The 26603-nt window shown below is 36.4% G+C and overlaps 1 protein-coding gene across 1 annotated transcript in view; it reads right to left on the reverse strand.

Annotated features, from left to right (window-relative positions):
* The window catches only part of LOC131800491 (protein split ends-like), a 280268-nt gene that overhangs the window by 17005 nt on the left and 236660 nt on the right, over nt 1–26603 (reverse strand). Inside the window, 22 exon segments of the mRNA XM_059118397.1 lie at nt 551–753; nt 813–939; nt 1089–1492; nt 1495–1689; nt 1692–2279; nt 2456–2690; nt 2692–2802; nt 2834–2879; nt 2914–3196; nt 3199–3429; nt 3432–3866; nt 3869–4068; nt 4122–4381; nt 4383–4489; nt 4492–4861; nt 4864–5013; nt 5087–5229; nt 5297–5860; nt 6019–6624; nt 6627–8205; nt 8298–8310; nt 8381–8656. Of these exon segments, the coding sequence (XP_058974380.1) occupies nt 551–753; nt 813–939; nt 1089–1492; nt 1495–1689; nt 1692–2279; nt 2456–2690; nt 2692–2802; nt 2834–2879; nt 2914–3196; nt 3199–3429; nt 3432–3866; nt 3869–4068; nt 4122–4381; nt 4383–4489; nt 4492–4861; nt 4864–5013; nt 5087–5229; nt 5297–5860; nt 6019–6624; nt 6627–8205; nt 8298–8310; nt 8381–8656 (7126 nt within the window).

Genomic DNA, 26603 nt, shown 5'->3' on the forward strand with positions numbered 1-26603 from the left:
TTCTCTTCACAGGGAGACTTTTGGCCATCGCGTTGATCCTGATCATCATCGCTTGAGGTTAACGCCCCGCTAAGCATTTTATATGAACTGCACCGCCACCACTGCGATTATGATGACTACCGCTGCGGTGATGTGTGACGACATATCTCCCGAATTATCAAAGTCTGAATCGGAATCTCCATCATAGCTTGTTGAGCGTTTCTTCTCCTCCTCTTGGCCCTGGATTGTTTCAGTTGACAGAATTTGGCTTGATTTTTCTCTTCTTCCTGCTTCTGCATATTCTGCAGGATCTAGCTTAAACCTTGTCATACATGGAAACATATGGCCCCTCATCGGGTATATCAAATTGAATGCTTTCTGTTCATCGAATCTGAATCGTCGTCATCATCGTCACAACCTAAACCACCGCCGCCGCCATCCGTATCTTCAGCAGAGCTAAGAAGAATCTTCCGTGACCCAGATTGGGGTGTGCTCTATGTAGGCGGAAGATTGACGACTTGAAGGTGTCTGTGGTGGTTCTCCGAACGCGTGAGTGTTTCCGCTCAGTGACATGTTCACTTTTGTGAGATGGTTTTGTTTGAGTTTCCATTGAATTTCCACTGTTATTCGACGATGTTCGTTTTGGCGCGACCGATTCAACTGATGAAGAGATGTGTTCGTCATCTGTTGCCGCCACATTGCTAATATTGGCTGACACTGGAAATTGGCCGGTGGATGCTGTGGGTGCCTCATTTGTTGCAGCTGGTGTGGCATCTGCAATAACAGGTGTGGAATGCCGTTTCTTTTCTCGATGGGTTCACGATCTCGTTTACCACTTTTGTGGCGACTGTGGTGGCTTCCACCACTACCATGCTCTTTGTGTTTGTGACCACCACCACCGCCACTCCCAGAAACTGGTTTATTTGTAGAACTGTGTTGATGGTGACTTGTTTCTTCATCCTCAGAGGAGATTGATTTCGTCCTTAGTATTTCCATTCGTGGTCAGAATTGTTTGGTCATTTTCGATTTAACTGTTGCAACTTTATCGCCCTCCGATTTTATGGCATTTGTTGTCATTTCTGTCGATTCTCCAGAAGGTGTATTACTACTTTGTTGCTCAGTTTGTGATGACGATTGTGTTGTTGCTGTTTTTGATGATGATGTTTGTTGCGATGATGTTTTGCAGTGTGTTCCTTTCCGAGGAAGTAGCCAAATTGATTCGGTGGCTCGATGATGATGACGATGACAAACGACTGTTTGTTATTTCTATCTTTGCTGTGGTGTTGTTGTTCCTTTGATTCCCGCTTCTCGTTCAACACGGCATTACTTGCGTGATTATTAGCAACATGGGACGAAGGAGTCGAGTGTGTATCAATACGCATGCGCTTGGCGTCTTCTGCATGGGCTTCGGCAGATTCGGCGTTACCACCACTGTTGCTGGCATTGCTATCCTGGCTGCTAAGTCTACGTTTCGGGTGCCGCACTGGCGATGTATTTCGTGATGTTTTGCGATTTTATGTTTTCCACTGCTAGCTCCCGAGGCAGATTCAGCCGTAGTAGCAGCAAATTCACCAGTTGTGGAACTCTCTTTAGGCTTCTCTGATTCACCATGTCGAATGTGATCCCCAGTTTGATTGGAAGTTGTACCACCGCTGGAGGATAGATCATTACTAGCATTGCCGCCCTTGTTTGCTGTTCCTGTTGAAGAAACGAAGACGGGTTTTCTTTTCTGCGATGATTTTCCTTGGAGCTGTGAAGTTCGCGCTTTTCATTAGCGATTTCTTCGTGCAGTTTACGTTCACGTTCTTTTTCCTCTCGTGAACGCTGTCTTTCAAGCCTCTCTTTTTCACGCAGCTCACTTTCTTCACGCTCTTTCTTTCTTTTCGCAGTCTCTCTTCTTGCTCTTGCGTTTACGTCTTTCGTTTTTCTTCGCGTTCCTCGCTCCAGCTCTTCTCGCTCCTTTCGTTCGCGTTCCTCACGCTCTTTGCGTTCCCTTTCTTCGCGTTCTTTTTTCTCGCGCTCTCTTTGTGCTGTTGTTCTTTTTTAGTTTGCGCTCGTTCTCTTCGCGCTCTTTCCGTTCACGTTCTTCGCGCGCCTTTCCTCCTCTTTGCGTAAACGTTCCTTTTCTCGTTGCGCACGCTCCTGTTCTTCCTGCTCCAAACGTTCTTTTTCCAATCGCTCTCTTTCAAGGCGTTCCTTTTCAAGTCTTTCTCGCTCTTCCCTTTCGCGTTCTTCTCGTTCCGCTCTTACCTTTCTTGTTGCTTTCTCAATTCTTTTTCGCGTTTTTCTTGGCGTTCCTTCTGCTTTTCCGAACGGCTGGAGGATTCACGTTCTTGCGGTGTTCGACGAAATCTCTTTCGTCCGCATCACTTGACTCTGCGCCGAAACTTGTGAGATTGGGATTGAGATGAGTTGGAATTTTTCCGTTTATCGCTTTGGATGATTTCTTTTCATCGCTGCTGCGATGATTATGTTTTGTGCGATTTATTGCTGTCACTACGCTTACTACCACCACCTGCAGTTTCGGATATTGTGGAAACTGAAGTGGGATTACTTGCTGTTGTTGTTGTCGTTTCAGTGGAGGAACTGTTACCGGTTTGCATTTTCAGCTGCTGCTTTTGTTCTACAGAAACTGTAGCTGCTGTTGTTTTTATGGTTCCCACATTTGTACTGCCAGGAACTGATACTGATTTTGTGAGGGTACGAGGCGACTCCGAGGGAGCTGATGTCGGTGCGGGTTCCAACGGCTGTTGGTACACTCAAGCTTTTCGATAGAGTTGATGTCTTTGGCTTTGAAGTAACATTCACCGTGTGTTGCGGGCGCTGTAGGTGTCGTCAACGAGGCTGCAGTCACTGGCGGCGGTTGAGGGGTTGATGGACTTCCATAGGAGGCAGGGGAGGTGGTTTTGACATTTCTGCAGGCGGAGGTGGTATGGTTGATTGTTTGGCGAAGGGGCTGCAGTGTTTGGCAATGGTGGATGTGTTGGGAATGGATATTGCAAACATTTGCTGCCGCTCGACGCCGTTGTTGGAGCTGGTGGAGTACCAGTTCCCGTTGCACAACCAGAGGAAACAGGAGAAGGCGAAGCCATTGTATTCCCACTGCTACATGTCGCTGTCGTTTTTGCTCCTGTCTGTAGACTGGACAGAGTGGATGAACTATTAACAGATGGAGACATGGATGGACTGTTGTACGGTGACATCGACGCCTGAGGGAGTTCATGGGCGACAGGCTAGTTAAACGCTGTAATAGGGCACCAGATGTTTTGTTCGTGGCATTCCCCGCCGATGCCATGGGCAACGTGTTTCCAACTACCGGCGTCTTTGTGGCCTGTAAATTTGGCAGTCCCGGCGAAGTACAAACACCTACGGCATTCTTCGCCATTTGAGAAGAATCAGTCGATGGTTCATACCAGTGATTTTTCTTTAAACGCTGCAGATCATCATCAATATCGATTTTTTCGCCAAAACCGATTTGACAATCTCCGACGGTTGTATCTCCTTGACATCAATATCGAGGAATTTGTGACGACTGGCGGGTGTTGAAGGCGTTCCACTGCTCTGCCGTACATCACCCGTAGATGATGATGTGACGGCCGACGTTGCCGCTGTGGTTGCCGAATGATGCAGGTCGGTTTGTGAAGAAGAACGATGATGTTGCCAGGTCGGTGGTGTATTACTGAAATCGTGGCGTTTGGCCACATTTGACGCTGCAGCAGTGGTTGAACTACCGCCGCCCGACCAACGCTCGTACATCTCGTCCAAAGTACGTATACGTTCTTCCAATGAAGGGCTACCGCTTGCTTGGCCAGTTACATCAGAATCACTGGAATTCGAGCTGAGAGAACGTGATCTCATCGGACTAACCATTGATGATGACGACGAGGTGTAGCGCCACCACCATGATGCCCACCGCTACCGTGATGATGGTGATGATGAGGATGTGGCCGCCAGGGCTGATATCGTGACGATGGACTGGGCAAATAACATCCGCCACCTGATGATGATGATGTTGTCTGTAATCCAGGCGTTGTTGTGGTTGTTGCTGAGGATGTCGCCGATGTTATAGAACTATGACTAGAATGATTACTGTTAATTCCTCCTTCGCCGCTTCCAACTCCACGATTCGATAAGCGTTTGACAGCATGTGCGAACTAACGGAGTTGGTGCTACCAACTGCAGCAGAAGCAGTTGAAGAACTTGCAAAACCACTGCTGCTGTGATGATGATGATAGGATGTCGTCGCACCCATATTCGAAGACGAGCCATTGTTGCTACGATATTGTTGAAAGAACAGAATGCCAAATTTGGGCAATGGCAGTACCATCGGCTCTCGTGGTCGTTCACGTGGTACTCTACGCGGTTCACTAGGTAAAACTTCTGGCCTTTCGTCGCACAACGGTTGTACCAGGTCGTGAACCATCAGCACTTTCACCGCCGCTAGCCTCGTGTGAGTGATGGGAATGTAATTGATGACCACGACCTCGAGAGGCATGATGATGGAAATCACACCACTGCCGAACGACGACGACGCCAAGTTTGCGTTACCACTGGAGGAGCCCGATGAAATTAATGCGGCATTTGTACTCAGAGCACTACTGCTTCCACTACTTCCAATCACCCGTCTTCTTTTACATGCCAGCGAAGATGATGATGACGATGACTGATGTGGTGGCGGGTGATGGTCACTATTTGAACTGCTTGTACTGCCATGTCGTGTGGATAAATTGCCACTGCCACCTCCTATGCTGGAACTTGCACCCACACCTCCACCACCACCTCCGGTCGCCATATAATCAATGGACGGTCGGCGACTCAACTGATGTTGCTGTTGATGATGGTGGTGATGAGGATTTATTGAATGATGCGAGTGGTGGTGATGATTTGCTTGTGTTGGTATTTGTTGAGACTGTTACTGCATTCCGATAGTCTTCTTACTTCACCCTTGCGATGCAACGAATCATTTAGAAGATAATCACAGTTTGAGTTTTTGTTTTGTTGTTGTGTTTGTTCTTCCAACGAATGAGACTGTGACTACAAAATGAAAGATATTAAATCATTAGAATTTTTGTAAGGAAAAGCTTTAAAAGAAATATTTAATACATACCAATCCACTGCTGGAATTAATGGAATGATGATCAATTTTTATACGCTTGCGCGGGCTTACTATGCTTTCATCTCCACTGGACGGGTACTCTTCGAGCTGTTCCAACAAAACTGCACGTTCTTTTTGAAACAATCGTACATCACCTGAGGAGAACGAAAATAGGTTTTAATAAAATTTTCCAAAAACCTACAATTTGATATTGAAACAAACCTTTTTGTTTTGCAGGACTTTTATCACAACGTCGACGACTTAAAGCCATCTCCAACATATCACTATTGGACTCTTTACCACTACTGTTGTTTACAATAGGACCCAGCCGTGATAACAATGGTGAATCAGACCTTAAACCGATCCCACTGTAAGAGTTCGCATTGGATGATGATGTCGGGTGATTTGACATGATTGCATCTTCGTCGTGCGAAGCTCCTGATCCCTGACTATATTCGTCATATGATCGAAATCTTCGGGTATCGATATAATCGTAGTCCATTGTGTGACGGGAACTGCGAGATCCCCGACTACGAGCTGGGGTGGTGTTACCTGATGTTTGTCCCACAACAGATGGTAAGGTGGTACCACTTGGATTGGAATTGATGGACGAACCGGCAACAATTGCTGATGACAGTGTAGGCGCTGAGGGTGGTATGCCAGCACTACTACTGCTGCTACTGCCAGGCGTATTGCTGGGGGAACAGCCATCATTCGAATTCTGATGTCGGCTGAATGATGAAGCGCGGGAACGCGACTGTGATTCGTAACGGCTAAAACGAGATCCTAGAATGACGTGACAAAAAAAAAATAATAAATTAGCAGATCTTTTTAACCCTCTAAAAGTCCAATAAAATATTCTTTAAAACTTCCAAAATAGATGTTTTATAAGGCCATGGGAAATATTCAACCAATATTAAAAAATACATCAAAAATAAACGTACCTGCAGCTTGCTTTTCCAATTTTTCATAAAATGCATCCTGACATTCTCTGGAAGCAAAGTCCACCTGCAACTTTCGGCCTCGCAGTGTTGCTCCTCTCATCTCTTTTACTGCTGTCTGTGCATATTGTATTTGCTCGTATAACACCAAAGCCAGTTGCCTTTGCCGGTCTATCACCACCTTACTGACCGCACCATATCTCGAAAATTGAGATTGCAAATGCGACTCAGAGATTTTCTCGCCAATACCATCGATCCAAACACAATTTGTAGGCATTGATTTGCCAAAGCCCAACTTTATGCGATTGTTACCCAAATGTTCGCCATCCATTTTGCGCATGGCTTTGACCACAGATACAATATCGGAATACTGACAGAATGCATAGGCGGACATGCCTTGCTTTTTAATGTCGATTTCTATGATTTCGCCGAAGCACTCAAAGTGCAGCCTCAGTTCACTGGCGGTAATTTCCTTTTCCAGATTGCCAATGAATAGGGTACGTGTAGATTTTGGATGGTACTCGTCCAATTCAGCTTCGTAGGGACGAAATTCGTTATCCTCCACATCGTAACCCTGATACGGTTCTACCTCGATCTTACATCCAAAAATAACTTGTCATGAGAAACCTCAAGAGCCTTTTCCACATCTTCAGGTTTCTTAAAACAAACTAGAGCATAGCGTTCAGCATTTTGCCCCACCACCTTTACCCATGTAACTTTGCCATGCTTTTTGTACTCATGGAAAAGACCGTCCTTTAGTGATGTGTCTGAAGAGCGAGCCGGCAAGTTTCGCACACGTATCGCCAATGGCCGATTGTCTTCGGAATGTACAACGGGATTTGTAGATGGCGTTCCCGAACCAGTAGAACTCGAACTGCTGCTACTACTGCTGCAGGCATTTGAGCCACTGGGATTCAAAGCCGACGATGTTCCCGGCACCGCCACGGCAGATTGAAGGCTTCGTGACCCTCCTCGCCCCGCCGGAGCTGTAGACGTACTTGTCTCGACATCTCGACCACCCACCGGACTTGAGGCATGAGAGTGTGACGAGGCAGTTGATGAGGACGACGAGGAAGAACTATGTGAAGAACTGTAGCTACTCGGCGATCGGGAATGCGAACGACTTGACGATGTGGTACTGCGCCCGTGCAGATGCGCATGGACCGCTGCACGAGATGTGTGATGCGAGGCGGATGTTGAAGGATTGTTGGAAGTGGAGGAGGAGTTGGCATTCGACGATGTAGAACTTGAATGTACATTATTGCTGCTGCTACTACTGCTACCTTTGTGATTGTGGTGGCCATCTGTTGATGAACTGCCATTAGAGGCGGCTGCCGCCAACGCAGCGGCATTTAGAATCCCGCTAACGTTTCTACTACTGTCTCCTGCATTTGCTGCTGCAGTCGACGATGATGACGACGACGACGTTAGTAAACTATTATTATGATTATTTGTATTACTACTATTGATTGTACTACTAATGCTACTACAACTACTATTATTTGCCGTTTGGTTGTTGTTATTGTTGTTGGCCGATGCTGCTGCTGTTGATGATGATGACGACGAAGAATTTGAGGTGGTATTAGCGGCGGAAGCGGCAGATGTCGAGGATGAAGTCATTGTTGATGATGCCACCACTCCTGCCGTTGCCGCTGATGATGTTGGTGACGCTGAACCACTGCGTGATGATGAGGAGCAGGACTTTAAAAGTTTATGTTTATTTTTATTTAACAACGGATTTCCGTCTGTGCCGGAGTCGTTGTCTCTCTGTTGATGATGATAGTAGCCACCACTGTGTCCTGCAGCACTTGATGCGTTGCCGTACGACGCTGAATTGTTTCGTGGTGTATTGAAGGCTGCAGTTGTCGACGACGACGATGCTGTCGTCGCTGTTGACGATAAACTTGAATTGCTGTTGTTCTTGTGGGCAGGTGAAGAAACGTATGAATATGCGTTGTATGCAGTGGGATTGTTTGTAGAGGAATTTGCTGTAGACACTTGTGTTGCTGTTGCTGCTTGCGTATCTGTTGAGGCGGCAGTTTGATAATGGTTGTTGATATTTGCTGCTGAGACGTCGGCATTGCCACTGCCACCAGGACCGTTTGTATACGTCGCAGCAGCTTCGTACCATGACGCAGGCGGAACACGATTGTTATGTTGTGTTTGCTTGCAGCGCCACCACTTGAGCTTCTGGAATACACATTAAATTAGATGTTGTAAGAATTTTTGTTTCTATTTTCAGAACTTTATTTAAGGTTTTGTGTTATTATTAATTGTTAAACAATTAAAAATTTTCTGTGCAATATAGAGTGATATGGTATTTGAGAGCTAATAGATACATTTCCACTACAAGATTCTCACTTACCGTTCACTCAATATAGTCGTTGCTGCAGACGAACTGGATGATGACAAACCACCACTTGTAGCATAAGGACCATTTCTGTATACTCTGTCTCTTGTTCGGCTTCTGCTGTTGTCTAAATTGGATGTTGAATTACTACTGCTTTGATAATTACTAATTGTATTATTGCTATTGGAACGTCTTAAATAGGAATCGGTGTCAGCAACTAAACGGGAGTTACGTTCATAATAGCCACTGTTCCGTTCTGAAAAGTTCGGTGGTGATACGTCTTCAGTAGACCTGGTAAAAGTAAAGTAAATTAAGGGTTGTATGTGTTTAAAATTTGAATATATTTCTTAATAATTTTTTTATTACATAGTGTCTTTGCACAATTGAAATTCTTATTCTGTGTGCTAAAGAAAACTGTAAAATATATAAACAAAGTGACATTTGTTAAAACATTTTGACAGTTAAGTTGATCGGTTAAGTAATGAAGTGTTGCCATTAAAAAATAAAATAAAAATCGCCAGTTTTTTTTTTTTGGAGATGCTGTTATCGTTTACTGTTGATGTCTTTATATTATTAGTTGAAAATAATATTTTTCCATTCCTATAAGTTATTTCTTATAAAGCATACAATGATTGGTATTGTTGATATATCACAAAATAAACGAAATGCAAGAACTTTCATTCGAATATACGTAGTTTTGAGTCATGATAGCTCAATTTAATTACGAAAATATTTTTACAATAAGTTGTTTGTATTTATTATTTTTAATAGTATTGAATACATATTAAAACATATGTTGCACTTTTTTTCTTGTTTTTTATTTTATTTTATGCACAAAACAATAACACTGTAAGGAAACGCGTTAGTTTTCTAAATCCTTTGCAACGTAAACGTACTATTAATCTATCTTTTAATTTCTTTTAATACAAACATTGTGTAATATTTTCGGAGACATTACAAAACTATTTGATAATCTTATTTTGTATTTTAATTTTTGAATCAAATCGAGTTAGCGTTGTTTTTAAATTTCCTCTTTTTTATTCTTATACACATGTAAAATCTTTATTTTTCCTTTATTGGTACAGGCAACAGCAATGATTCGATTTTTTAAAACACAGGAAACGATTACTTCTGTTATTTGGCCAATATTAAATTTGTAATTACTTTAATTTTGTGCATTGAAATTAAAAAGAAAAGTATTAAAATTATAAAAAAAAATTTAGGCACATGTTGGCAATTTTCCTTTTAATTTGCTGATGTTATCGTATCCATTTACACGCTTCTATTGAGTTGTTTATTATTTGGTTTCGCCTCGCGTTCACATTTTTCCGAAGCTGATATAGCAGAACATATTGTATTGTAGAACATGGTATTTTTGCTGTAAACTTAACATTTTCTAATACTTCACCAGAAATTAATATTTATTTTTAACTATTTTGACACATCCAAATTAAAGCAGACTTTTTGTATTAATAACAATTTGATGTTTAGATATCCAAATTTACATATTTTTCATTCAAAACACTCTGGATATTTTATAAAGCATTTTGTGAAAATATACATTTTTTAAAAAAAATGTAACTTTATAGTTTTTTTTTTTTAAGATATATTTATTTTACGATATGTTTTATACATTAATTTGATAATATTCACTAATTGTAACCATTTTTTATTTATATTAAATGCCAAAAATCTGTTGTAACCATTTTTCCACAATTCATTCGTGTCATACAAACTTAAACGCCGGCTTAACTGCAAGCATTGACAACACTGATATATTTTTATGTTTCTTCTTTATCCCATTCTTTTCTTTACTTTGCGCCACTAAATTTCTTTAACGCACACCATGTTGTTTTTTCATCAAATTCATTTGGAAATTAAATCAATTTATTAAATATTCCAATCACTATATAATTTACACTTTACCTATGCATAATTTATTAACAAATAATTCTTTAACATTTAGCTTGTTATATTTTTCTTGCGTTTATTAATATAGTTTCACATTAAAATAAACAAGCCCATTCGTGGAGAGCAACACACCGAAGAAAAAAACTACTACTACAATACACTACGGTGAAAGAGAGGAGCGCAATGTTGCTTTTCTGATGTTAGGGTTGCTGCGTGCTTGTTTTAATCACCCGCCGCATACATAGTTGTATTTTAAGGTATTATTTTGTTATGTTGATGGTAATGGTTTTGCATAGAGAATATGACTAAATTAACTATATTGAGAACACTGAATTAAGTAAATAATTTTGAATATTTAACCACTATCCAACTGTATGGCTAAATATTTTGTTTTTTCTTTTGTTGGTAAAGCAATATTTTTAGACTCTATCCAACGGTGAGTCGTTAATGCTTGAATATTGCTTTTATGTGTATTTATAAATAATTTAGGCTATACTTTTTTTACATTTCACTCCAATGATGCCGTTTTAACTTGGTTAAATATTATGTTTCTTTGTACAACTTCGTTTTTGTTATCATAGCTTGGCTATAATTCAATTTTTTTGTTTTACACTTTTTGTTGTATTTTTAATTTTGTTGAGCACTGATCTTTCTTGATTTTTTGTTTTTTATTCTTTTACTTTTATTACATTTTATTCGTTCGTATTCTTCTTTAGTTTTATGAGACCGTGTGTCCCTGTTTACGATGTAAACAAGCTGCGCATTAAATGCAAAATACTACGGTAGAAGAGAAAAAATGCATCCGAAGGCCACGCTAGAATTTTTGGGTTTATTTGAGGGATGATTTCCCACTATCTGGTTATTTGTTAGCAGTGATGAGACTAATGGCAGCAAGCGTACTTTTTTTGTACCTTTAATTTTGTTGGAATTCTGTATATTTGTGTAGTATATTTTTACCTTTTTATTACACTTTCATTTATGTATATTTGTTTATTAATTTAAATTCTACAAAATATTCTTTAATACATGCCTTTAGTTTGATCTTCAAAGCCACACCATACTTTAGTACTAAACAACATAACTCCGTTTCATCTCTGCCTTATGTTTCTTTTCATTTCTCTCTCTCTCGAATTCTGCGTGAGAGTGAGGTGAATTTCATTGTTGTTTACCCACATGTAGTGTGCGTATGTGTGCAGTAGTAGTTATTGTCAGTTTACCTTACCAGTAATGCCAATTCATTGCCACTGATTTATTTAGTTGTGTTTTTTTTTCTTTTATTAGAAACGATCTTGTTTTGTTAAATACTAACATTTTTAAATAGTTTATAATGGTATTTATCAGTTATTTCCTTCTCTCATTTTTAATATAAGCATTCCCTAAATTTACCCCATACCATCAATTTTCATTTCACAACAAAATAATATGCTTGAAGGAGAAAAACAAAAACGAAGAAAACATCCCCCTTTGAGTTACCAGGAATTTATTATGTTTAGCTCGCTGTTTTTTTTTTCGAGACAGCAAATGTGTTACACAGGGATAATAATTAAGTAAATGTATGAAATTTTTGTTCGTGCAGAATACAAACAGCTGCCGGGGGTACATTCGTTGTATTTTCTATGTTCCATCGTCGTCGTCGTCATCGACATCATCACATGTCGAAGCATTGTTTTTGGCAAAAATTATTTGTTGGTAGGGGCGCGTTTTATGTTACGAGAATAACACGCGTTTCAATGAAAACCAAAAGAAAAAAAAACAACTTTTGTAAAAACAAACATGTTATGGAATGCTATATACAGTTAACTATCCAGCAGGAATAGAAAAATGTAGATATTTTATAGGGAAGGCTCAGAGTGGTAAACGTCGATTTTTTGGGAATATTTTTTAAGAAAAAAATATAATAACATAAGAAAATAAATATATTTTGGAAACCCAATAAATTTGAGGAATAGAGTCATTTTAAAAAAAATTATTATTTTTGAGACCCAATAAAAATCGATCATTTTTTTTTAAATATTGCTTTAAACCAATGAAATCGTGTTTTTTTTAATTCGAAGATTTGTTAAAAAATATTTTTTTAATAAAAAATAATAATAAGATTTTAATCCTTTTTTTTTCAAATATGTTTTCAAAACTTATAAATCAAAGAAAAAATAAAAAACAAATTTTTAAAATTTTATAAAAATCAAAGATCTTTGTGTTTTTGAAAAACCATTAAAATTTTTGGATAAAAAACTTATCGTTTTGGCAAGCTATTAAAAGATTTATCGCAAGATTATTTTATTAAAAAAATTTAATTTTTTTTAAAAATATTCTTAGAAAACGACAATAAAAATTCTAAAACTAGTTTAAATATTTTTCGAAAAAATGCTATTTCATGTAAAAAAAAATTAAAGACGTAGAGCTTTTAATTTTTTCAGTTTTTCTAAAAATGTTTTAATTATTTTTTTGAAAAATGTTATTTATATAAAAACAGTTTAAGATGCAAAGTTTATAATTTATTTTTAATTTAAGTTTTAATAAATATATTTTGAAAATGGTGTTTCAAAACCCCATGATTTGTCAAAAAAAAAATATTTTTTAAAAACCATAACAAATTACCGTTAACTTATTACCTAGAAGCTACTAATTTTGAAATCTTTTCCTTTTCTTATGAAAAAGATTTCTTTCAATTTAATTTCAAAATCTGTCATTTCCATGAAACAAAATGTCCTAACTACCAAACTATTCCAAATTTTGACTTCGTTTCGGTTATACATGTTCCCAAAAATGCCACTTAAATTGTGTTATGGAAGATCCGTATTTAAATGATTAATTGCTTATTTTAATCCTCAATTTCGTAAAATGTCATATGCGAAGAGATCACCCAGCAAATGGTGAGAGAAGATCAACAAATATAGGTAGCTTCATTTTCAGCCGCTAGCCGCCAGTTTCATTAGCTAACACGTTTGGCAAATGCAGAGCATACCAAATGCCCTATTCAAATGTAGATAATTTTACGGATCAACCATAACTTGTGAATCCTCCGGACCATTAACAAATACAACAACAATATACTAAGCATGCATACTTGTTGTTGTTTTTGTATGATATTTTAAGCAAAGAAAAAAACAATAGTTTTCTTTATTTTTCGGAAAACAGAATATTTGACTGCTACTGCTGTGTTGAAGGGACACAACAGAACATGTATTCTTTCTCACTCTCTCTCTCGAACACACTCGAGCTACTCTCAGGTATTAGGATTATAATATTTAACTAACGAAATAACAACAATGTTCCAGACAAAAAAGGAATATACCAAAGCAACAACAAGAACGAACAATTCACCAATAAATAATGTCCCAAAACAATAATAACACCAAACAAGTTTGTTGTGTCCTCTGGTTATCCTCTGCTGTTGTTTCTGGCTTTCTACAACATTTATGGACACATTCTCATTTTCGTTTGTTGTCTACCTGAGTTGAGAGATATCAACAACAACACTAATGACAAGAATATGTTTGGCTCTTCTTCTGTTCTTTAATAGCTGATACGGGGTACTTTGAAAACATGTTTCTTTGCCGGCACCAAAAAATATGTTTGGTTTTACTGCATTTGGAAAAATATCCCTGCGAAGAAGCCAAAAACTGATATAAAAATGAATCAGGTAGCTGGATTTGAAATTGGATGGGTAAGCAACATTTGAAAACAACAGAGAATCGCACTCGCACACACACACAAATACATTAACGTGTTCATTTTATTTAAAATGCCAAAGCAACGGAATAGCAACAAAATAACATCTCATCTTAAATGGAGTTGCCAACCATGTTTAGGTCATAATAAGGGTACTCATTATAAACATGAAATGGCGTGTGTGTGGTGGGAATTGTTAATGTTGGTAAGTAATAAATGCAGATAATAGTCTGTAACTAAAATTAGGGCTCTTACCACTGAAACAATATTAAGAATGAACAGCTTTGTGAGAAAACTAACTAAAATGGCAGTCAATGACACCTTTTTTAAACTATGTACTAGAAAACCCAACTTCTCAAACCAGTCGTCTTGTGATATCAATCACAATAAATATTTTGAAAACTTAACTAATGATCAGCTGCGAAAAATAACTGGTACTTCTACAAGGTGGCGCAAAAGTAATCCTCCTATCAGAGAATGCTATATATGTTATGATTGGCCCCTAATGACTTAATTACAGCTTGTAAAAGCTTAATCTCTTTTAAAAGGGTATTCTTTAAAAAAAAAACTTACTAAGAACTGATTTCAAAAGTGACCAATAATAGCTAATCCTAAAAAGGTCTTACGCTTTTTAAAAAGTGCGAACTTCTTTAATCTGCTTTTTGTTGAATAATGGCATTTTTATTTTCCTTTTATCCTTGTCTGTCGTATTTTTCAAAAATATTTAATAACATTTTATAGTAAATAACTTGTTTTATTATAAAGGGTTTAATGTAAATGTAAACGTTAACGTATTACAATGCTCAATAACTTTAATTTAATTTTATTTTTTATAAACAGATACTAAGAACTGATTTATAAAAAAGTAACAAACGATGCCTAAAACAATTGCGTTTTTATGCTTTTTTAAAAGGCTGAACTTCTCTAATCAGATGTTTGTTGAATGATGACATTTTTAAACTCCTATATCCGTGTCCCGACGATCAAAATTAATATTTTTAGAGGAAATTTATTAAGGTTATGCTAAAACCATCGCTAAATTATATTAATTCATGTTATTTTTTAAAAATAATTAATAACATTTTACAGTACATGACGTGATTTATAAAAAAAGAGTTTTATATAAACGTGAGTTGAAATTACTATGGTATTTTAAAAGCTTAATCTCTTTTAAAAGGGTTTTCTTTAATAAACCGTTGCCAAGAACTGATTTCAAAAGTGACTGATAATAACAAATTTTATCAAAAAGCAGCTGTTTGTTGAATGATGACAATTTTTCTCTTGTCCCTTATTTTTCAAAAATATTTAATAACATTTTATAGTAAATGACGTGATTTATTATAGAGTTAAATGTAGACGTAAGCAGAATATTATGACAATGTTTTAAGAGCTCAATATATTTAATTTAATTTTTTTAACCGTTACTAACAACTGTTTTATGAAGAAAGTAAAAAACTATGCATAAATCGATTGAGTTTGCACGCTTTTTAAAAAGGTAGAATTTTCCTAATCAGCTGTTTTTTTGAATGATGACATTTTTAATCTCCTATTTCCGTGTTCTGACGAACAAAACTAATAATTTTAAAAGAGAAATATCTTAAGTTTCCAATAAAACCTTAGCTTCATTGAGCGCTAATCCTTATTAACCATTTTTTATTAAATTCCCTTAAATTTACAGGCCAAAAAGCAATTGCGGACTTTAAATTACTTTTGGGTTATATCCTTTAAAGATTTACGAAATGGTATGTATGTGTGTGTTAGTACATAGTTCTGGTAAGAATTCAATACAACGACGACAGTAAAATATAAACATTTTAAAAGCGCAGGCGCCATCTACGCGGTGTATACAACAATACACAGGCATACCCATATATTTACATATTGTTGGTATGTTTTGAAAAAGTTTACTGCTGCCACTACCAAAAGCAGCCTCTGCCAGTGTTACTGCAATTCCTTTTCGTTGAGCTGGGATCCATCGTCATCATCATTAACAACCCAAGCATGCCTGCCTAGCCTGGCCTGCTCTGGTCTGGCAGCAGGACCATAGTAGTGTTGGCTGCTTTGCCCAGTAATGTAAATGCAAAAAATCAATTCAGCTAAAATTTTGCTGTGCAGGAGAGATAAAACCCAGACTCTTTCTCTCTCCCTGGGATGATGTGAGGTAATACAACAACTATAACAAGAAAAAGCTTGTGTTATGTATATATGACATAGACATGTATACATAGATGTGTTCCATTTCCATTGGGAGGAGGTGTGTGTGGTTTGTTTTGGGAGCTGTTGTTTGGTGGTGGGTGGGTGATGTAAATTTTGGGGACTCTTCTTCTTCTCCTTTTTGTATGGGATAAACAAAAACATAACACAACATTTGTTGCTTTTCTCCATGCCATGGCATGTAACGGGTAAGTAACTGAGAAGAGAATCGTATGTAATGAAAAAGAGAGAGGGAGAGTGTTTACTACCCATAAAAAGAGAGTAGGGATGTCCACAGAACTTCGTTGGTATTTTTTTCGGGATGATAATGGCTAGTAAATAAATAAAGGCACATACAGATACACATACATGTATATATCCTGTATATATATCTCTGAATGCATGTACATTTTTATGAATGCTGCAAAATTTAAATGACCATTTTCTGCAGTAAAATGGAACATTGCGCTGAATTAAAATACACAAAAATATCCAGGCAGAAGTAAACTGCATATGCACACAAAAAGCTGCTATATAAATAAATACCTGTGTGTATATAAGCCATATATGCAAAGAGGATATATCTAGGTTCTGGTATTTAATATATATACAGCAGTAGGATTCTCAAATATTCTATGTACAATCGTACATTCACATAGGCTTACACCCACACACACATGTATGCGTACACATAAATAAACCATTGTTTATATGTGTACGTAGGGAGAAGAGGCTTACATTTAAATAATTTCTTTCCCCGGAACATTTGTTAATTAGCATGAGGACGCAAATCCGATTTTGGTATTGCATTTATTTGGTTTAAAGCCAAAGGATTAAAATTGTAGCTTAATTTTGCAATAAGGATGTAATTTAATAAATTCTTTATTGCAAACAAAAGGAAATTGTATTAAATGGAATTTAGCTTAAACCTTATGATAGAGGTAGAGGTATTATCAAATTGAATTGTAGAAGTCCACATAAAAGTTTTTTTTTTAAACTTATGACGATAGAGAAACGGATATGTTTAACAAATGTCAAGTGAGTCAAATTAGAAAAATTAAACTCAGCGTTTGCCAAAAAAATAGTATTTCACCAGAAAAATTATTGCTGCCATAAGTAGATGTACGAATTTTAATTAGGTCTACCTTAAATACAACTCTATGTGTGATTTGCATGACCCGCAAATTTGCATCGAAAACTCTAAATAGAAGTATTTGTTTTTTGTTTTTATATGTAGAAAAATTAAACCTTTAAACTTTATGTTGAGCCGCATCCAACTTAGTTAATTACATTCAATATTATTAATTTTCACTGTGTATAGTGTACACTGTCTTGAATTTTTGCACGTCATTTCATTAGGTCTGCTTTACATATACGTGACAGCGCTGAACGTATTTAAATAAGATTGCACATCTACATAATCCGATGTCTCAATAATCGCCATTAATTATTAAACGCCATTTAATTAGGTCTAACTTAAATTCATCCCGGTATGTGAGAGAATTCAGAGAATGACAACATTTTAGGTTGGATGGAAAAATGAATATTTTTTGGTATTTGGCAACTAAATTGTTGCACGTCATTTAACTAGGTCTAACTTAAATGCATCGCCATAAGTTATAGCGTTGAACGTATTTAAATAAGATTGAACATCTACATAACTTGATGTCACATTAATAGCCGTTAATTATTGAACGTCATTTAATTAGGTCTACCTTAAATACATCCCGTAATGAGAATTGTGAGAATGACAATTGCCACGCTTTTAGGTTGGATGGAAAAATTAATTAAAAAATGAACCGTTTGCATGTCCAAAAAACACAAAAAGAGAATTGTGTGAGAAAATTAAAGAAGTAAAACATTTTATCAGAAAGAAGAGTAATAATTTAAACGTAAACTATAGTAGTTTTATATAAACTGTCATAAATTGTAGCACGTCATTTAATTAGATGTACCTATAATTACAACCACGTAGGTGATAGAGTTAAACGCATTTAAATTAGGTTGCCCATAAAGTATTAAAGTTGAACGCATTTAAATTAGGTTGCACATAAAGACATCTACATATGCTATGTTCCAATGCCTACTAGAAACTACTAGTTTTGCAATTTCCTCCGATATCCGATGCACAAGAAAATTCGTTTTAAATTAGAGCTGTATTTTACTGATTCAAACATACTAGGTCCAATTTTTAGCTACTATCTAGCTGTTTTTCTGTTTTCCAGACCATAAATTCCAAGAAAAATTAAAAAATAGGATTTCTCATTTATTTTCGTAATTTTCGGGCGACTTTACATTTTTGACAATTAATACTTGAACTCAATTGTCCTTGGCAAAGACATATTTAGATCTGTTTGATGAGATCAGCTGATCATCAGACTAGTAGGGATACGTAGGTCAAAATTCGATCGTCACAAAAACAGATGTTGATTTTGAAAACTTTAGATTTTTCCCTTTAGAAATCATTTAAACTTTACAAAAAATATTACGTGGACCGAATCGTTTACTAACGCCCTATGTGTGTCATCGTGAGCCAGACAAGAAACGGACGGGTATGGTTAGATCGACTCCGAATGTCTTGAAATAGATTTTCTCTAAATAGACATGGGGTACAATAACCGTTATTTCGGCATATGTAGCTGGGAGTATCAGTCCCATAACTTATCACTTCTATATATGTATCTACATATATAGAAGTGCATGCATGTGAGTGCATATAAAATTTCTCCAAAGGATGCTCTTCTGGGCACAAGAAGTTTATCTTCATCATGTCATTGTCATTGTTGCAGTTGACAATGTCTACATCGCAGAGGTCCTTCTTTGCTTATTACAACGTTATGTCGTTTCGATGCCAGTTAATACGTTACGTTAACACACACAAACATACAGATGTATGTATGCATCTACACCAACTTATGCAGTTATGTAGTTATAGGTTTTCCTATACATACCATAGTCCGGTCCAACCAAAGAGTCATCCAGATCTTTTCATTCATTAGTACTTTAGCATGAATTGTGTGCCTGCCTCTGTGTGTGTGTGTGCATGTGGTGTACCAGGACGTGTAAAATGCATTGCAATGATGACTCCCAATAAACTTTCATGGGACCCTGGGTGATGATGTCCTTGTTATTTGCCATTACCCCGGGAGGATTACAAACATTTCATCCATGGCTTTCAGTGTGTGTGTGTGAGTGTGTTTGTGTGATTCATAGCTCAAATGATGGCGTTGACGTCCGTTCCTCACTGAATCACCACCAGCACCATCACCCAAGTTATTGCAGAGAAATTATTGCATTTTCCATTTGGCATTCGGTTTGTCCATTCATTTATTTTAGTTTTGGGTTTCCATTAATTAATTTAACTTGATTTAGGGTTATATTTTTGGTTCTTTTTTCCGGGCAGAGGTTAATTGTAATTTAGGATGGATATTTAAAATGTTGTGTGTGCGTCGAAGGAGGAGCTATATAAGGAGACATTAAGAGAAAGAAAACTATTCGATAGGAATCCCTATATTGGAATATTTTAAGGCATAAAAATACGAAATTCTGCCGTTTACTTGGAAAATATTTCATTTTCAAAAAAATAAAAAATAAAATAAATAAATAAATAATTTGCCATGCCAAAGAAATGAATTCCATTTTTTTTATAAAATAGTTATGTTTAGTGATTTTTGATTTATAGAAAAACTAATTGCTATAACTACTTGGATATAAGAAGAGAAATCCAGCGATATTTTATTCTATAAATGGCAATTCAGAAGAAAACGTTTATTTCAATATATTTCATAAATACAATAAAAATATTACATTAAAAAACAGTTAATTACATAAAAGAGTACATAACTTAAAGTAGTTTCATGTAAACTGTTATTAAATTCTTGTACGTCATTTAATTAGGTCTACCTTTAATACATCACTACCTGTGATAACATTGAACACATTTAAATAAGGTTGCACACGCTCATAATGACATTCACCATAATTAGATAACACTGTGCAACACATCAAATAATGACAAGGAAAATTCAGGCGATTATGAATGTTGAGCTAGAAAAGGAAAGTTTGCATCGAAAGTAACATAAAAAGAGGGCAATATTTCAAATATAAATTCGAGGAATATTTCGGTAGAAAATTTTAAATCTCAATCACGACACCAAACGGTTCTTTTTGGTTCATATTGGGAATTATGGTTCAAAACTCACATTAAACGGGATCATAGGAAGTTAAAATATTCTATAGGTTTATTTGACATTAAATTCTAATATAGGTCCCAGAAGACATTAAAAAAAGTTAATTACATAGAAGAGTACATAAATCTATATCAAAACTGTTATTAAATTGTTGTACGTTTTTGGTTGCACGCTCTCATAATGACATTCACCGTAATTTGATAACATTGTGCAACACATCAAATAATTACAAGGAAAATCTAGCAGATTATGAAATTACATCTAGAAAAGAAAATCGTGTATTGGCGTTTGGAATGTTTACATCGAAAAGTAATCAAATAGAGGCAGTAAGCTCCTCCCTCTTCCACATTTTTTTTTAAATTTTTGTCTGTATTATTTTTACCGACAAGTGTAACTCTAAAACGAGTCAAGAAATAGGCCTTTTTTGTCGTTTATTGAAAAACTCCCCTTATAGTGACCGTAGCCCGTCAAAATATTCTTCGAAATTATTTGTCATGAAATTCTACCATGGGTTCCAGAAGACATTAAAAGTGTACATCTTTCATAAACGTCAGGAATTCATATTTGTTAAAATCATATTTTATATTATCCTACAAGACAGCATTTTATAAGGACGACGTCAAAGACAAAATTATTCTTCGTCAAATTCCATGTACGTTATTTAATTAGGTCTACCTTGAATACATCACTGCGAGTGAGAGCGTTGAACACATTTTAATAAGGCTGCACACTCTCATAATGACATTCACCATAATTTGATAACACTATGCAACACATCAAATAATTACAGGGAAAATCTAGCAGATAACGAAAGTTAAGCTATTAGGTAAACTAAATAGAGCCAAAAAGTTCCTCCCTTTTCAACATTGTTTTATATCGTTTTTACTTGCCAAATAGGTCAGCTGAAAATGTGTACCTTCGGTTGGCCACCAGAACACCGGCGCCGGCCATGGTAATGGTGTGGGCCGGTTGGAAAGTAAAGGTTGGCACTAAAAATACCAAAGTGTCGATCACCTCAAGCAAGCGCTTCGCCGGGAATGGGCCAAAATACCGCAGAGCAACATTCGGGCAGCGTGTGACAGTTTCATTGGCTGTTTGAAGGCCGTAATTCGTGCCAAATTTGGCCAATTCGAACAAATCTGGACTTATTCTAAAATTTGATGCTATTTCCGACATTTTTTGTTTTCATTCAATAAAATTTAGAATTTCTGGCGTTTGACTTTGTTGAATTTTTTTATCTTACCCTGTAGTCCTGCTATCAAATAAAAATTGATTTAGTTTTCAATTTAAACATTTTCCCCTGAATATCCTTAAATATTTAGCTGAAGTAGACAATTTTCCTAGAATGCAGATAAAATTGATTTTTTTCTTTTTTTTTCCGGAAAAATTGACAAATTTCTTAGGCATGAATAAGGCTGCCTTAAAAAAATCCCAATCAGTTATTGAATAACTTAATTTATTTTTATATTCCAATGTCCTAATCCCAATTGGATCCTTTTAACAAACCCAAACAAAAAAAATAAAGTTCTGAGCAACGCATCCTTAGACCCTGGGGATTTTTGCGTCTTCTTCTCCTTCTTGGCACTTCATTTTGCACAGCCAACAATTACTATTCCTTTAGGGTATGTGTGTGTGCGGTGAGGTGTGGTGCGGTTAGGGATGCTGCTCATAGACCTCAAGACCACGACTGCAATTATCCTTTCTTATGATGAGTCACGTCTTTGCAAAGAAACCAATCATTTAGCAAAACTTCAGAACTTTGACTGGCTCTGATGACAGTCTGATGGCTGGGTGATACAGAGAAGGAGGATGATGTTGAAGGAGAGGTCGGTGGAATAAGATGTCGATTTAGATGTTATTGTTGTGGCAGAGAATAAAAGGGCCGGTAGGGCGTTTGGGGGGAATGGGGAAGCTGGAATTTTCCTTGGGTATGGGCGGTATTCTGCTGGCAAAAACTTGTGGCAATTCAAACAATAGCAAGAAAATTGAACAATTTTACACAAAATTGTACTGAAAGAAGAGGAAGCAGAAAATAGGAAACGATTTCGGAATGATGGCTAAAGGGTATCAGAGAACGGAGCGAATGAAGAAACGTAATAGGCAAACCATTACGTGAGATAAACTAATGCCGATATGGCATAAAATAAAATGAAATGTAAGAACTAAGAATAGACAAAAAAGGAAACAAAAAAAAAATAATAACCAACAAAAACAACCACACCACATAAGTATGGCAAAAAACGAAAGGAAGGAGAAGAAGGAAGACAACCATTGATGCTAATGTTGCTTTGGTGCTGCTGGCGGCATTGCTTGGTGTTCATGCGTTATATAGCAGCAGCAGAAGCTGAAGAAGAAGAAAATCATAATCAAGATTGTAATAAGAAGTGAAGGAAAGCGGGATGAGGCATTAGGGCCGAGGAGCGTGAATTCAAATCTCCCCAGATACAGATATTGAAGGGCAATGAAGACAAACCTTCATCCACATTGATTGAAGGATTTCAATTCTATTCACACTCTGGGGGTGGGCGGAAATGAATATAAATTATTTGAAAGATGAAGAGAAGGAAGATGGGGAGAGGGAAAAAAGAAGTGGAAAAAAAATAAAAAGGAAGTTGTCTTAAATACACTTGAGTAATCCGGGGTTTTATGTACCCTACCTCTAGGCGTCGAATATTTTTAAATTAAAATTCAGCACATTTTTCAATAGAAAAGTTCAAGGCAGTGACATTTTTCTAGGGAAAAATTCGAGACAGTGACATTTTTCGATGGAAAAGTTCGAGGCAGTTATATTTTTTCCATAGAAAAATTCCGGTCGGTGGCAGCTTTCCATAGAAAAATTCCGGTCGGTGGCAGTTTTCCATAGAAAAATTCCGGTCGGTGGCAGTTTTCCATAGAAAAATTCCGATCGGTGGCAGTTTTCCATAGAAAAATTCCGGTCGGTGGCAGTTTTCCATAGAAAAATACCGGTTGGTGGCAGTTTTCCATAGAAAAATTCCGGTCGGTGGCAGTTTTCCATAGAAAATTCCGGTCGGTGGCAGTTTTCCATAGAAAATTCCGGTCGGTGGCAGTTTTCCATAGAAAAATTCCGGTCGGTGGCAGTTTTCCATAGAAAAATTGCGATCGGTTGCAGTTTTCCATAGAAAAATACCGGTCGGTGGCAGTTTCCATAGAAAAATACCGGTCGGTGGCAGTTTCCATAGAAAAATTCCGGTCGGTGGCAGTTTCCATATAAAATTCCGGTCGGTGGCAGTTTTCAATAGAAAAATTCCGGTCGGTGGCAGTTTTCCATGGAAAAATTCCGGTCGGTGGCAGTTTTCCATGGAAAAATTCCGGTCGGTGGCAGTTTTCCATAGAAAAATTCCGGTCAGTGGCAGTTTTCCATAGAAAAATTCCGGTCAGTGGCAGTTTTCCACAGAAAAAATTCCAGCCAGTGATATTTTTTCCACAGAAAAAATTCCGGCCTGTGATATTATTTCCATAGAAAAAATTCCGGCCAGTGATATTTTTTCCATAGAAAAAATTCCGGCCAGTGATATTTTTTCCACAGAAAAAATTCCAGCCAGTGATATTTTTTCCACAGAAAAAATTCCGGCCTGTGATATTTTTTCCATAGAAAAAATTCCGGCCATTGATATTTTTTCCATAGAAAAAAATCCCGTCAGTGAGATTTTTTCCATAGAAAAAAATCTCGTCAGTGAGATTTTACTATAGAAAAATTCCGGTCGGTGATATTTTTCTATAGAAAAATTCAAGGCAGAGTGAAAATGTCAATTCGATTACATTTTTCTATAGAAAATGTCAATTCGGTGATATTTTTCTATAGAAAATGCCAATTCGGTGAAATTTTTCTATAGAAAATGCTAATTCGGTGATATAGTTTTCAATAGAAAATGTCAATTCGGTGACATTTTTCTATGGAAAATGTCAATTGGATAACATTTTTCTATGGAAAATGTCAATTGGATAACATTTTTCTATAGAAAATGTCAACTCGATTTTTCTATAGAAAATCTGAATTCGTTGACAATTTCCTATAGAAAATGTCAATTCGGTGACATTTTCCTATAGAAAATGTCAATTTGATGACATTTTTCTATAGAAAATGTCAATTTGATGACATTTTTCTATAGAAAATGTCAATTTGATGACATTTTTCTATAGAAAATGTCACATTCGATTGCATTTTTCTATAGAAAATGTCACATTCGATTGCATTTTTCTATAGAAAATGTCACATTCGATTGCATTTTTCTATAGAAAATGTCAATTCGTTGACATTTTTCTTTAGAAAATGTTAATTTGCCGACATTTTTCTATAGAAAATGCCAATTGTGAGCTGGATTACATTTTTCTATAGAAAATGTCAATTTAATGACATTTTTCTATAGAAAATGTCACATTCGATGACATTTTTCTATAGAAAATGTCAAATTGGATGACATTTTTCTATGGAAAATGTTAGTTCGATGACAGTTTTCTATAGAAAATGTCAATTCGATCACAGTTTTTTTTATAGAAAATGTCAATTCGATGTCATTTTTTCTATAGAAAACCTCAAATCATCGAATTTTTTTCTTTAGAAAATCTCAAATCATCGATTTTTTTTAGAAAATCTCATAACAGAAATTTGTTCTATAGAAAAACTGAATTTAGCTAATTTTTTCTAAAACTCAATTCAATCCAAAATATGGCGGACATTTCCTCTTTTCTATTTGCCAGACGTTTTCCATGGAATATCTAATTTCAGCAGACATTTTTCCACAGAAAATTCTAGATCAGCATACCGGCCGCCCCATTGCCCCCATGAAATTCCATATCTCCCTTCCGTTCCTTTACCAAAAAAAATGTTTCCTAATAAATTTTTTCCATTCATTCATTTCCTTTCATCTTAATGACATTCCAATTGTAATTGAAAATTGTAGCTGTGGTGGTGGGTAGTGGTGACGGCGGTGGTGTTGCTGGTGGCGAATGGTAATTTATTTTGGAGGCTTAAATTAAATTTATTTTTTATTTCGATAAAAAAAAATAGAAGAAAATCCAAACGAGGAAAGAATGGCGCACTTTATTCACAGCATTGAGAATGGGACACACACACATACACTTGCACACTCACACATTTGGCAAATAAATGGAGGGATTTTTTGGTAAGATATTTGGGGTGCGGATTAAAGCAAACAATTGCATTGTTTGTATACATAGACTAATGGCGTTGATAAATATATATGTGAATGTGCCCCTATGCATGTATGTGTTTGTGCAGTGAACTATTGTTATTTTAAACTTTCGACCTCAATTAAGGAAAAGACGAGGCAAAACGTCGTAGCGCGAGAAACATTTTTCTGCAGCACAAAGTAGTGTGTGTTCAATTTTGCTTGCACACAGACAACAGAAGACCCCCTATTTCCCCCACACATATACACACTCCGTGTCATATAGGCAAGAAAATAGTGCAAAAAGTCTGTTAAAACCCAGCACAAAGGTGAGTCAGCAAAGAGAAGTGAGGGAGGGAGAGAGAGACCAGGTAAGGCTGACGATGAAAGAGCATGTCGAGTTATAGTCAGGGCTCAAAATTTAACTAGGGAGAGAGCTCGGTTTTAATTGAAGAGAAAATAGAAATGTAAAGGTATTTGTTGTGTTGGTGTTAAACCCAGCTGAGAACAAACATTGCAAAGGGTTGTGCTAAACGGAGTTGCCATCAATATGTTAAATGAAGGGATATAAAGGAGAAATATAAAATTAGCAAATATTTTTTATAAAAAGAGGTAATTAAAAAATGTGATGTGAAAAAAAATAATTCAGCTTTGTTTTCCCAGACAAATAATGATAAATTATTTGGGAAAACGTCATCCAACTCAGAGATTTTTGTCTATAGAGAAAGTGAATTCAGCGAAATTTTTCATTAACAACTAAAATAGTATAAGTCGGTTTTGCCGACAGATGTATACCCTCAGCCTTGAGTTATGATTCTTCAAACTGTTGACCATTTCAGGTTTAGAAGTTCCGAAGTTGGCTAATATTGACCAATTCGTATGTGACCTAAGACTGATATAAATATTAAAACGTGCCAGATTTGGACTATATCGACTACTTTCTATACTTTATATGAGATATGTGCAATTTTTTGGAAAATTTAGAAATATGCGTGAGGTAACAGAAATAGCGGACCGAAGCATTCTATTTTCATACTTCATCAATACAGATAAAAATATTGATATGTGCAAAATTAGAAGAAAATCGATCATTTATTTCCAAATTTATATGAAATCATAAAA

This window comes from Musca domestica, unplaced genomic scaffold (genome assembly GCF_030504385.1).
Source record: "Musca domestica strain aabys unplaced genomic scaffold, Musca_domestica.polishedcontigs.V.1.1 127, whole genome shotgun sequence".
In the NCBI taxonomy this organism is placed as follows: Eukaryota; Metazoa; Arthropoda; class Insecta; order Diptera; family Muscidae; genus Musca; species Musca domestica.